At 49.8% G+C, this 14,019-nt stretch overlaps 1 protein-coding gene across 1 annotated transcript in view; it reads left to right on the top strand.

Annotated features, from left to right (window-relative positions):
• Nucleotides 1-14,019, top strand: part of CACNA1I (calcium voltage-gated channel subunit alpha1 I) — a 158,417-nt gene that overhangs the window by 97,415 nt on the left and 46,983 nt on the right. The window contains exons 5-7 of the mRNA XM_075051956.1: nt 5,709-5,868; nt 8,098-8,413; nt 9,118-9,210. Of these exons, the coding sequence (XP_074908057.1) occupies nt 5,709-5,868; nt 8,098-8,413; nt 9,118-9,210 (569 nt within the window). The remainder of the gene's footprint in view (nt 1-5,708; nt 5,869-8,097; nt 8,414-9,117; nt 9,211-14,019) is intronic.

Raw genomic sequence — 14,019 nt, 5'->3', positions numbered from 1 at the left:
GGGCAGCTTTTCCTTAGCAGCGGAGCTGGCTTAAGATCTCTCACTACTTGTACTGTCAGCTGGACCTGTTTTTCCATAGGGTTCATTTAATTTGGGTCAGGCCAGCCATCTGGACATGCTCTCTCTTGCATTGGTGCAGAGCAGGGGCTGACAGTCTGCCACGTGAGTCTGGCTGGCTTTGCAGCTTGAGGAGAAGACTTCTGGAGCTGCACACCAGCTCTTCCAGCCGAGCTCCTCTCGCTTACACGTTTGCAGGTGAGGCCTCAGTTAAGAGGAATGCAGCAAAGGGAGAAAGATCTGAGTGGTGAGGGAAGTTGTGGGTTATAATAACGACGAACTTGGCAGTGCATCTACTGTTGCACACGCAGTTGATCGATTTCTCTTTGCCATAGTTTGGCCCCATATTTTAGCTGATGTAAATGAATGCAATGTGTGAAATGGCAGCTAAGTCTGGGATCAGCAAGAGATTAGTGAGGAGGGCCACAAGTTGGAGCACCAGCTTGCACTGTGCACGCAAACCGAGGTTATTTTAACTACAGGGGTTGGCCGCAAAAAAAGGTGCATCTCTCTCTGTGTTCTTTCTCTACAAATGCAATCTATCTGCTGGAATGGTTCCTCAGTTCTGAAAATTCCTGTAAAGGAGCATGCACAGGAAAATCCTGCCAACCCCATGCTAGCCGGGTGGACTGCCATGTGTCCTGGGGCAGGGGAGGAAGGAAAGAAGGCACGCTTGGACAAGCGGCCTGGCTGAGGGACAGAATGATGCTTCAGTCTCTGCACTCTGCAAAATGTCCTGCCAGCTACAGTCACAAGGGCTGATGGGGAAGAGATTTGCTTTTGCTCCAGTTAAAATGACAACTGGTGGCTTGGCCCATGATGCAGAGAAGGTGGGTGCTGAGAATTGTGTTCTCTTCAATCTGGTTTACTCTAAGTAAGGGAACGGTTGCCTCAGACTGCTGTCTCCTTTTGACTCTGGACTTTGTCCTTCACTGTAGAGCTGGGGAGGACTTGAAAACCTTGGAGGTGGGTGAGAGATAAGAAACCAGAGAGAGCAGGGTTTCTCACCCTCTCCTGGGCCAGTGCCCCATTCAGAGCACGGGTTGATTAGTGCTAGGGAGCGGATCAGCTCAGCTGTTGGTCCTCGGTCTTGGAAAGAGCCAGGCGAAGGGACAGAGTGAAGCTGGGCAGGAGCAGGGGGATGTGGTGGTAAGAAGCTGCTGGGCACACCTGCACCGTGCTCACCTCCTCCCCAGCCCTGCCCCGGCTCCTCACCGCCGCTACCGTGCTTTCCCCGGGGCTGGTACATGCTGGGCGAGTCTGCTTAGCTGCGACGGGCAGGCTAATCAGGGTTGATGGCAAGTGTCTGGAGGGAGCTACGGTCACTGTAGAGTCTGCAGAGTTTGTCAGAAAGGGCCTCTGGATGCCGCTGGGGTGAGGCAGAGGATTTGCTTTGCCCAAACCCAGGAGGGAGTTCAGCGACTTGGCTTCAACTTTTGGCTTTGCTCAGCCCTGTGCTTCCCTCTGACAGCTCGCTCCCCAGCACTCCTCTCGCCCTTCCACCGCTTCTCATGCCTGCGACGTACTTTCGCCCTGACATCCACGCTGTGTTGGAGCAGCGAACGCATCTCCGTTGTGCTCCTGCCTTTGCTCCTGCAGGATATCCTACCAGGAGTAGCCCTGCCGGGGAGGTCCCATCGAGCACCCTTCCCCACCCCTTGCCCAAGGGCATGGGTGAGCAGCAGGGAAGCCTTATCTGAGCATCTTTTGGTGAGGATCCTTCCTCGGATGCTCGCAGCCGATGCCGTTTCGTTTCTTCCTTTCCCCTGGTCTCCTCGTGAGGGTGAGTGGGGAAGAGAAAAGGCCTTTCAGAGCCCACACCTGGCACTTATGAATATTTCATGTTTCTGGCTTTTCTTCCCCTTGAAGAGCAAAACCTTTTCATATTTGATGCCCTGGGAGCCTGTTTGGTTGCTGAATGTTGCCTCATCAGTGCTCTCCCTCCCTGCTTTTCCTCCAGACTGCCCAGCCCCTCTTCCTTTCTCTTCTCAGGGAACATCTCCTTTTTTCAAAGGCTGCTTCAGAAAAGGTCATTGTCCCTTTCATATTCCCTCCTTGCTGTGAGCCAGCGTGGCTTCTGCTCTGCCGATGGTAAAGGACAAACGGGGAAAGGCAGCAGTGGGGAGGGAGGCCAGGAGACGCGCACACGTACACTGCGGAGCGGTGCAGAGGCAGAGAGGAGATGTAGGCACAGCAAGAGAAAAGTAAAGGGGCAGAGGAGGTGGCAGAAGGTAGGGAGGAGGCAGCAGCGGGATTTTGCTGAAGAACCGGCTTTCCAGCACCTTCCAGAAGTTGTCATGCAAGATGCACTGGTGTTGCTGTGGATGGGGGCTTGTCCGGTGAAGGCCCCTTGGAAAAGAGGGGTGTTCATTCTCCAGGGCAGGATGCTCCTAAAGCTGCACTGACAAATATGCCTTCTGCCCATTTCCATTGCCCTGCAGCTGCTGTAGAGACCTTGTGATCTGAGCCACCAGGGTCTGCAGTAAATCATCACCCTCCATCCTTAGGCTTTTCAGCCGTTCTCCCTCTTTCCCCCACACCTCGTGAGTGCTTGAGGAACCAGGGACCGTTTGCAACGGGCTCCTGGTCAGGCTGTGCAGACCCCGAAACAAACTGCTCTGTGGGTCCTGCCTGAGTGGGGCTCATCCCCTCCTGCCCCTGAAAGCATTCCGACGCCTGGCAGCGAGGGTCCTTCCCTGGAGACCCGCCGCAGATGCTCTAGCGTGGCTGCTGGACCAGCTCGTCCTTTCCAGGGGATGGCAAAACCCCAGCCACGGACAGACCCACACAGGGCTGCCAGCTCAGGGGGATGGGGATGCTGTGAGGGCTTCTCCCCAAAGTGCCCACAGGGGCTGGCAGAGGCGAGGGAGGGGCACTGCCAAAATGCCATAGCAGAGGACGGGGCTCAGGGAGTCCGGCACGAGTATTGCAGGCAAACAATGGAGAGAACGAAGGTACTGAGCTTGGATTTACACTGTGCCTTTCATCCATGTGGAAGTAGTAGTTGAAGTACCTCCAGGAGCTGGGTGAACTCAGCAGTGGAGGTCCATCTGATGGAAAACTGATGCCTCTGGTGAAAAATGGGTTCCCAGAGCAATTGCTTTGCAGTTTAGGGCAAAAGAGGCTTTGCACAAAGTGAAGTGATGGATTTGTTTTAGAGGTGGTTGGCCTGTAGGAGAATTGCAGTTGATGTTTGGATGGCTGTAGCTTCAGTGTTCTTGCTTTTGGAAGAGCCAGTCTCGTATCCACAGTCAGCATCAATGGGCAGAGGATGACCCTGTTCAACTGGGAGATTTTTAAAAAATAAAAATTGGGTTTCATCTGGAGTTCAAATAGAACCAGCCAATGCTGAAATTCTTTGAGATGTGGAGAAGATGCCAAGCGCTGGGGCCATCTGCCTGGTGGCCACCTGCCTGGTATGGGGCCACTTGCCAGTTTTTGGGTTATGGGCCCAGGTACCCCAGAGGGCCTAGCATGAGGGCAATCGCTATGATCCTGGAGCTGTGGGTCGCACAATCCTGTGCCGCTAGTAGCCCCTCTGAGAGTCAGGATGGAGAACGTATGGGCAGGCAGGATGTTTCCAAGGAAAAGGCAGGCAAGTTTTGCAAGTCACTTGTCTTCTCTTGGCAGGCGGACAAAATCAATTTTTGCCAATTCTGACCCAACAAGTGTGCTGTCTGTAAAATTCTGGCGGGGACGTCTGTTCTATCTGTTCTACGTTTCAGTGTAAGAGCAGTCTCATTCTTCCCATTACCCCCGCTCCGAGATGGAGCTAGCATCAATTGATCTGAAAATCATCACCCCCTCTTGCAGCACTGCTGGCACAGCTTCCCGCGTCACTTGGCTCTCCCTGATGCACTGACCAGGACGGTTTATGGGAACTACCGAGCTCGCGCTGTGAAGCGACGTTAATGCTGCACTGCAGTGAGGGTGTGTGGCCTCAAAGCCGAAGCGTTGCGCAGAGCGTTGCTCCAGAGCCTGGCAGGTCGCAGCGGCAGCGGCGTGGCCGTGCTGTTGGGCTTTGTGCGGTGACGGATCAGAAAGCGATCGGTGACTCGTGGCATGTCTGCGATCCCCAGCGAGCAGCTGGAGCTGTGCCCCTGCACTGCTGAGTTACTGATGTACTGTCTAGAAACTGCCTTAACCGGCGACTAGTGATACAGCTGGGCAGTCAGGCGAGCAGGGCTTCGCTGCTGCTCCACAGCCTGGCCTTAGAGCTAATGCCATCGTTCCTTGTCCTTCGTGATCCCACGTAGCCATCACTGAGCATCTTCTCCTTCCTTACACACCACCTGTCCGCAAATACCACTCTCGTCTCTCCCACCCTCATCTGTCCCCAGAACATTCCCTCCTGAGCTAAACCAGTCCGATGTCCCACACCAGGAACCCTTCTCCCTCTCCCCACGCCTGCGTGGCCCCCGCAGGCATCGCTTCCCTCCCCTCTCCGCGGCATGAGCAGCCCGGGGAATAGAGCTAGAGCATAATGCACAGCATCATGTGGCTAATTACATGACGCTGGGCACACAAGGGGGATTAACTTGTGCCTCAAAGGGCTGTCAGAGAATCCTAATCTTATCTTCCCCTCCTCTTTCCCCTTCCACTGCCATCTGAAGTAATGAACTGGTTATAAATACCTAATTAGCTAATTATTTGCTGGCCTACATGGAACTTCTTCAGTGAAGGAGCTCCCTGGGGGAGGGACCTCCGTGGAGGCAAGGAGAGAAGACCACATGAGGTGTGGGGGGGGTTAAAGGCAGTACGGTGGTGCTCAGAAGGATTTTTAGACTTTTGCCATCCCTGGAGAGCAGAGGGAAAGTCATTAGCTCCATGGAGAAACGAGCCTATCTTTACCCCTACTTGTGGCTGTGTGAGCTGAAGAGCTGGGGGAGAAACAAAACCACAGAAATTACTCATTAGGTAATTAAAAATAAAAAGTAAAAGGTTTTTGGAAACATTTGCACTGGCCAGAGTTGCTGTGCCAACAGCATTTTGGGCTGTGCCTGCTGCTTGTGTGCTCCAGCCCTTTTGGGGAAGGAGGTCTAGCCAAGAGAGGAGTGTGGTCTCCGTGATTGTCCCCTGATGATACTGTCACTGAGAAAACCGATTTATGCCAGTTTATGTGTGCTGGAGAGGTCCATCTTACTAAGCAGGCTGGCCTTGATGCATCAGTGCAATTCTCACAGGTTGCAGCATGCTGTCGTTGAACTGGGATGACTTTCGGTCCGAGCTGTCTGAGGATGGAGCCGTTGAACTGCCGTGCACCTTTGGGACAGAGTTGTCACTCCATTGCCCATCTGCAGGGAAGGGGGAGGGAGGGATATCGGTCAGATAGCTGATGGTACCAGAAGTCATTCCCCTTTCTTCTCGCTGCTGCAGACAGAGGCCTAGGGTTAAGAGATCATGGCATCACAGCAGCTCTGCTGGCTGCCTGTCAGTAGAGGTTAGGACAAGAAAGGGCAACAATCATAAATCTAGCCTGGTTTGGGTAATAAATAATTTCTGACACTCTGCTTTTATCTTCATGTGGCTTCCCCCCCCCGTGTCTGTCTCCTAAATTTTCCCTTCCTTTCCTTCTCCTTCCCTTCCTTTTTTCTCTTTCTCTGTCCCTCCATCCCACACTTGCTCCTTCTGGTTCTCTTCTTCCCCTGCAGGCATGCGCATCCTTGTGAACTTGCTCCTGGACACCTTGCCCATGCTGGGGAACGTGCTTCTTCTCTGCTTCTTTGTCTTCTTCATCTTCGGCATCATCGGGGTGCAGCTGTGGGCTGGGCTGCTCCGCAACCGCTGTTTCATGGAGGAGAACTTCACAATGTGAGTGCCTGGGAGACGAGACATTTCTTTTTCCCCTTCCCTGCTCTCTTGTTCTCTGCTGCCAGGGTCTCTATGTATCGCTTACTCCAAACGGCGGTAGGGTGATAGCGTGCAGAGCGTTGGCCGCGTCTTGCAGTGAACAGGGAGGGAAGGCAAAGGCAGCTGGTTCTAGTCGGTCTTCACGGTCCACAAACGCCTGGGTTTGTTTGGATTTGGCCAAGGCACAGGTTAGCATAGCTGCCTCCTCCAGACGTGTCCAGGGGTTCAGGATGCTGCTCCTACTCCCAGAAGGAGTTGAAACCCTGAAACACGAGCCGTGCCGTCTTCCTCCTGAACTTGCTCCCTCTTCAAAAAACAACAGCCGGAGGAGTCTTACAGAAAGCCGTGGCGCTGCCTGATGCTTCCAGGGATATCTTTGGCACCTCTGAGCTGGAGCTGAGGTCACTGTTTGGGCAGCAGTGCATTACCTCCGGAGGCTTTGGAGGGACGCTGGGAAATTATTGGAAAACTTCAGGAGCAGAACTGCACGTGGGAGGTGCCGTGGGGAGGGGATGGAGGGCTGTTTGGAGAGGTGTCCTACAGCTGGGTTTGTAGAAGTGAGAGCATCTGAAAGCAAAGAATGGCTGCGTGAATGGGACAAAAAACCCGTGGGGAAATGTAGGCACAGTTCTGGCAAAGAGAGCCTGGAGCCGCAGAGGGGTCGATCACAGGTATCTGAGGTTTATCCTGGGGGTGTCAGGGAGGAGCCGGCAGAGCCTGGCTCTGCTCCTCCCCAGAGGCAGTGGGATGGGAAAGCTCCTGCCTGCTGCCAGTTTTCCAGTCACCCTCCCGGGGAGCAGAGCACCGGTTCCAGGGCACAGCTCCTCCTGTTGACTTTCTGGCTTTAGCAGAGCTCAGGCTTTAAAATGTTTTCTTAAAACCGTATACTAATCTTAGGCGTCCTATCAGTTTAGACTGCTTAGAAAAACCTAAAGCTGTAGATCAGTTTAGATTGATTAAACAATTCTGAAGCTTTAGATCATCTCAAATTGGAAAAATAAAAAAAAAGTGTGAAAATATAATCTGCAGAACAGCAGTGGGGTCGGAGAGTAGGAACTGTTTAAAGCAGCCATTTACTGTGTTTATATATTCCTTGGGGAAAACCAAATGTTTAGGATGATTGTCCTTTATGTAAATCAGGGGTAGTACTACTTTAATGAGTGTAATCACATCCATGCAGAGTTGATGCAAGTGAGAAGTGGATTGGGGCCACAGCCTGCAAAGCGGCAGATACTAGAAAATCTTTGCCTGACCATTACTAGAGAAATGAATTCTGCAGGCACCCACTTCACCAATGATGTGGATGTATTATGACAGATCTTTGTGGTTTACTCCAGCTTAGTTTGGAATCAGAGACTTTCTCTCTGTTCTTTTTCATCAACACCTGTCCTCTTCCAATGACACTTAGTGAAAAAGTCTGCATTCATGCGATGTGAAAGTTGTGTATTGTAGCACAGCAAGGAATGCACCAGATAAAGTTTAATGGAAAATTTTAAATCTCCACCTTTCACTTTTCTGATCATTAGCTCATCTCCAGCTAGGCAAGCACAGATGATTTTAATTATTCATGCATTTGCAAGGTACTTGCATTATTTGGGAAAAAGCACGTGAACTTGGCATGAAACATTGCACCCATAATGCTAACTGTCAAGGAGGAGTCAAAGTTAAGGTTAAGTCAATTTTAACTTTGCATTTCCTGATTTTAAGGCTTTGCTGTGCAACCTTAATTATGCATGAACTGGATTTTTTTTTTTTAGAAGTACAGAAGGTTCACTGCCAAATGTTATAAAACATGTCCATCAACGGTTACATACATGAGCACATCACAGTAAAGCCTGATGAACTTCCTTAATATCACTGCATCTGATTTAGCTTTGATGCTAATGGGGAGAGTGAACAGAATGCAAATCTCTGTATTCTAGCTTTTCTTCATCTCCATGCAAGCAGATTGTGTCTTGGGGTGATTTTTGGGGCAGGCAAAGCTCTGAAAACTGGGGACTCACCCTGGAACTTCCCTGTTTCCCAGGAGCCCTGTCTTCTCTTCCCTTCTCCTGAGGCAATAAATCTGGAAATCCCTTACCCAGTGCAGTCCTTCTGTCAGGATGGGAGCTCCCAGCTCCACCAGTGTTGCTAATGGGAAACTGTCTGTTACAGGAACTGTATGACTGTGGGGTTTTTTTATCCTTGCAGACAAGGTGACATTGTCCTGCCCCCTTATTACCAGCCTGAGGAAGATGATGAGATGCCCTTTATCTGCTCGCTGTCAGGAGACAATGGAATTATGGGCTGTCATGAGATACCCCCACTGAAGGAGCGGGGGCATGAATGTTGTTTGGACAAGGACGATTATTATTACTACAACTCAGTCCGGCAAGAGTTCAACATCAGTGGCATGTGTGTCAACTGGAACCAGTACTACAACGTGTGCCGTACAGGCAACGCTAACCCGCACAAGGGTGCCATCAACTTTGACAACATCGGGTATGCCTGGATTGTGATATTTCAGGTAAGACTGAGTTAGCCTCCTAACAAGGCTCAAGCTGTTTTTCCTTTTTTCCAACTCAGTCTTTCTGTGCTCCCATGATGGTTTCTGCACGGTATGATAGAGCTGCAGAGAGAAAAGGGCCTTGTAACTACTATGGCAGGAGAGACAGAGTGCACACCGTGAACGGTGTTCCTGAAGATAGGGAGGGACATAAAGCTGTTCTAGGCCCTTGCTGAAACCAGCTGTACCCTTCAGGCTAACTTGTACCAGTTTTCCCTTCAATCCAAATCACTATAGCAAAGGAGTCCATTTTTGGGGTTTTTTTTTGTTGTTTTTTTTTTTTAAATTCCCAGCACGCGTTGCAGATGGGAACTAAAATCCGTGCCTTTTTTCTTTTCCGCCGGCTGTACGTGGTGTCCAGTCCAAGGGGCACAGAAACCTGCTGTGGGTTTTCCCCTGCTGCGATCCAGGGAAATGAACTATTTTAATGAAATATTCCTGCTGTGGGCTAGCATGATCTCACAGGCCTTGACAGTATGCCAGTGTCACCAAGCAGTACCACGCTGATTTCCTGGAATGGAAATTTGGCCGCCTTGAAATGAATTGTTGTTTCTCACCTTCCTTGGGTTGTAAGAGCCCTGCCAGTATCTGCCCATATACACTGAGGAGTGAACTCTGGAAGCCCACTTCCCTCCTATTTCTCTTGGTTTTGTTTGTCTCTGCAGGTGATCACACTGGAAGGGTGGGTGGAGATCATGTACTACGTGATGGATGCCCATTCCTTCTATAATTTTATCTACTTTATCTTGCTGATAATCGTAAGTATAAGACTTGATGACTGTCAGCATTGCAAGCTGAGAGCCTACAAAAAACAGGTGTTAGGTCAACACAGATACCAGGGAAGCAAACTACTTTACCTGGATTTCTTCTAGGAATCTCAGGAACCCAGCTAGTTGATTTTCACCAAGCGTTGGTGGCAGGATCACATAGTTGTCAGCCAGGTTATTCTCTTTTGCTCCAAAAATACGCTCGGGATTGATTCCTAGAGTTATACGTACCCAGTGTAGGATTATGTTCTCATCCACAGATCTCTCAAAGTAAATTCCCCAAACCAGTGTGCCCAAAAGCACAGAAAACCATTTCTATATCTTCCCTCCTACTTGGTCTCTTTATACATTTTAAGCTCTTGAGTCATTCTTGAGCCATGTTTTACGGCTTTTGGCAGCACCTGGATCTCTTAGGCTCAAGGTCTCAAATTCAGATTTTGTCAGATTCAGGGTCTGTCACGCTGAATTACTTCCTCACCCTGAACAAAAAGGAGCTGCTGCTCCAAAAGTGTCAGCGGTCCAACATAAACTGGCTGTGTGACATCACTTGGGGCTGGTGGGGATGGATAGAGAGAAGCGTGTCTGTGATGAGAACTTAATAAGCAGTTTATAAGCCCTGTGGATTTATACAAGTGAAGTTTGCTTTGCTGTAAGGAGGTTTGTTGTCAGTGCCTGGAAAAGAAAGGTGAGAAACGTGGTGCCATTGCCTCTTCCATTCCTCAAGCCTCCCACATGTAAATGAATTTTCTTGGAGGGAATATCCTGTTTCTAACAAGGAAGGATTTTGTTTTTATGAAGACTCTTGCACTTGTCCCACATGGGGACCAAAGGCAAGAGTAGAAGGGAAAGACATAGGATGGATTATGGGAAGTATAAAATCTGTACACCGTAGGTGCAATTTAGTTCTAGGTCACTTAGCCAGTAAGGACCCCGGTGTGTATTTCCAAGGCCTACATGCATTTGGATGGGCTGCTGAATGGACCTGGCTAAGGCTCTGCTCTTCAGCTACTACTTGTCCTATGTGGCCATGCTCTCCTAGAAATAGGATCTTTAGAAGCAGTGACCCAGTAACATTAACAGACTCACCTGGCACAGAATCTAGGTTAAATTCAAATTGACATGCAGTGACTTGAGAGCAAACACACCTTAATCCAGTTTCTGGGAGAAATTCTGCAGCCTTTACATGTGGGGAGTGGCACAAAAAAAATATCTACTGGTCCATTCAGGTCAGGGAACTTATGAAAAAGCTGAATCTTCATGGTATCCTTGATTTCTCCCTGCTTTCTGGCCTTCTATCATCACAAGGGAAAGGCAAGGAGAGACAAACAGAAAGATGACCTACTCCCTGTGGGCTGAAGCATGAGCCAGGACAGCAGAGGTGAAATACACTTTAAGGGATGCTGCTTCTACTTTGAGGCTGGAGAGTCCCAAGGAAAGGCAGTGCAGAGGTATGATTGCACAGGATGGGGGGGGACCTCCCCCCAGCTCTGTTCCCAAAGGCAAACTGAACAAATCTGCTGCTTTTTGTGAGTTCGGAAAAAAATTATTTATTTCCCATGAAGTTTGTTCAGATCTCCCACCATGCAATAGATATTTAGTACCTACTTGCGTTTTCACTTTGAGCATCATGGCCAGGATACCTAGATTTGTACAATGTGCAGTTTGGCACAGAATTTACTCCACGTCTCAGACACAGTCTCTCCCAGAGCCAGGAAGGACTGTGCAGAGTCAGTGTTTAACCATTGCGGTGGGCATGCTCATCTCCTGCGGGCAAGTTCCAAAAACTGCCCCTCACCACCTGCTCCAATCTACCTGTCCGCATATTTTTGGTTTCTAAGCAGGAGCATCCTTCTAGTGCTGACTGACCTCATGTGGATTCCCAGTGATGCAAACTTTGTCTCTGAATTTGCAGGTGCTGAAAACCCTCAATTAAGCACTCCGCCTGAGATTTTACTGTGGAGTGTCATTGACATTTCTAGACACTCCCTCGTCATTTGCAGAAGCCATGTAGGTTTATTTCCATCAAACACAGGAGTACATGAACCTCAACTTACCCTGGGGACTGCTCAGAACAAAGGAGCCATATGCTAGATGGGATATTTCTTTTGCCTTTGGTAGAGTTACACCAAGAAAGCATTTAGCCTCTCTGTTACCTTCTTTGCATGTGTAATGCATCTTTTGCAGCATGTAGCAACACCACAGTGTGAACTTGCTATCACTTGCTTTCATTTTCTCTCTGAGTCTTCTTATAGAAATGATGATGCCTTTTCAAGTCTCATGAAGCACAGTCCTTCCAGCCTTTATTCTTCCTTCCTTCTCCATGGTTGAAAGGCCTGGGTTTCTAAGCAGGATTGCTCTGACAGTCATACTTCAAGCCCTGACTCTTTGCTTTTCTACATACAACCTAGTCTTGGCTGAAACTTACTCTTCTTGGGCTGGATCTCTGCAGCCTCTTCTTTAGAGCTACGCTTTCATCCATGACTCCTTCCCTCACAGCGGTATCTTCAAACGCCTACGTAAGGGCATTACCTGCTACTGCTCACCTGCAGGAAGACTCCACCACCGGGATGTATTCCCAGCATGGTTAGGACTCCTGCATAGATGGGGTCTGCTGAGGGGAAGAGTGCTGGTTGACCCCAGCACTCAGAGTGGCCTTGCAGAACAACCTGGTAAAAGCATTTTATGTATTCAGCAATTTGTAAATAGCTTCCCCCTCTGCCGGAGATCAGGGAGGTGATGTGAAGGAAGGACTGCTTTTACCTCTCAGGTCAGTGTTTCATTTGGGTCTTCCTGCGTGAGGTCCAGCTGTCTCTTTGTCCCTTCTCCAGCTGCTTGGCCACTGGTGTGGCTCCTGGACTGGAGAAAGCTCTTCTGAACTCTCAGGCTGGCATTCATATTGCAGCACCCAGTGGCCTCCTTGAAGTGCTCTGTGCTTACACATGTGGGCTTCAGAAGTCAAGCTGGATATCCAGCAATAAAAATAATGGGCAAGTAAGTCAGCACCTCCAGCCCCAGACAGATTTTATTAGATATTGCAGAGACAGGGATCAAACCTTGGGCTGAACAAATCCGGGATCTGCTTAATCAAAGTACAGCTCAGTCTCGGGACTGAACGGGACTCCTGTGTTGGGGATCTGAATCGATGGTCTCCTTCTGCCTCTGTCAGATGCTTTGTCTGACTCCATGTCAGATGCTTTTGGTCTCCCCGCTCAGCTAGCTGAGATGGATCGCTCAGTTACGAGCCATCTGGGACCTTTCCTGTCTTCTGCTAGCTGGGAGGCAGTGTCAAGCTCGGCAGAGCCGTAGAGTTTATGGACTTGCCTGTTGTCTTAAGGATTAAACAAGCTCATTTGTTTTGCGTTTGATGTTCCTAGCTAAGAGGTTTAAGGATTGGGGGTTAGTTGCCGTATCCAGTCCCCTCTCACTCCTTGCCTTCTTGGTCATCTGGTGGGAGATCACAGCCAACGGTGCCTGTGAGGACAGGGCTTGGTGACGTGAAACCTGAACACCCCTCCGGATTCAACCCCAGGCTGACAGTGTGACACTGCTGAGGACATCTTGTTGCCCTCAGCTCCTCTGCTTGTAGCCTAGAAAGAAGGTGTCGCACGTCTTAATTACTTGTTGTTCGTGGAATTGTTGGAAGTTGCAAAATACCAGGCAGTGTCACAATTAGCGTTCCAGAAATGGACGCAGAGCTGGTGTCCAGCCCCCATCCCTGCCTCACTCAGGGCAAGCTGAGGGAGATAACTGAACGGGCAAACCCGTGTGAGTGTCGGGTGGTGCCGAGGGGGAAGAGGGCAGGAGAGTGCATCGGAGAAGAATTTGGATTCCCAGTCCTACTCTTATCAGTGAAAACATGCAAGACATCATGAACTAGGGAAAATCTTGGGGGAAGGCGAAGGAATCCGAACGAGGCATCGTTTTAATTTTCAAGGCCGCTACAGAAGATGAAGGGAAAATAAGCTGAAATATGGGCGGGAGGAGAGGGAAGAGAAGGGTTCAGTGATGAAGGGAAACAGAATTAGAACAGCTTTGAAGGGTGCTGAGAGGAGGAGAAAAAAAGAAAAAGCCCTTTATTTTGAGATGGTTTATTGTCCTTATGTTGAATCTGGTTGGGAAGGACTTCGTGTTTCAAAGGCTTATTCAGATGCTATCAGGGACACCTCCACTTTGAAATACTGAGGGCCACTGTGTTGAGTCTCCGGACAGAGCTGCTGGGCACCTGTGTGCAAGAGACAGGGACAACCAAGGGGGCAAGCTGGTGGCGGAGTGGCAAGGGCTGTGCACTGAGAGGAAGGCTGCTTGGATAGATAAAACAAGCTGGGGTACTTGCTGAAAAAAAACCCCACCTTTTCCATGCACGAGGGTTGGGGTCAGGTTATCGCCATTTCTGCTTGCCCTCTCCCCTTTGCTGGAAGAGTTGTCTGGGGGAGGACTGGATCCAGCTCTGTGCCAGAGCTGTTTGCTTGGAAAGGAGAGACAGGGAGGTGAGACTGGGTCCTGTGGGGGTTCGTAGAGGAGGAGCACGGAAATCTTGAGCTAGTGCTTCCTCCCCTCCCGGGGGCTGCCCCGCAGAGTCCGTTTCAGAGCAGCAGAGACGTGTCGTCCTTGTTCAGAGATCAGACTCTGCGTTTTATCAATGCCGTATCGCCACTTACAGCTCCACGGGAAGTAGGCACCAATCAAGGCATCATAGCTTTTGAGAATGATTTTGAACGTCGTTACCAGCCCTTTTATGTAAGAAATTCTTAGCATATTGAAGCCCAGGTTTTATCCTAAGTGTAATGGATAGATCTCCTA

The sequence above is a fragment of the Buteo buteo genome, chromosome 19 (genome assembly GCF_964188355.1).
Source record: "Buteo buteo chromosome 19, bButBut1.hap1.1, whole genome shotgun sequence".
NCBI lineage: Eukaryota > Metazoa > Chordata > Aves > Accipitriformes > Accipitridae > Buteo > Buteo buteo.
This window is presented reverse-complemented; position numbering and strand designations above follow the sequence as displayed.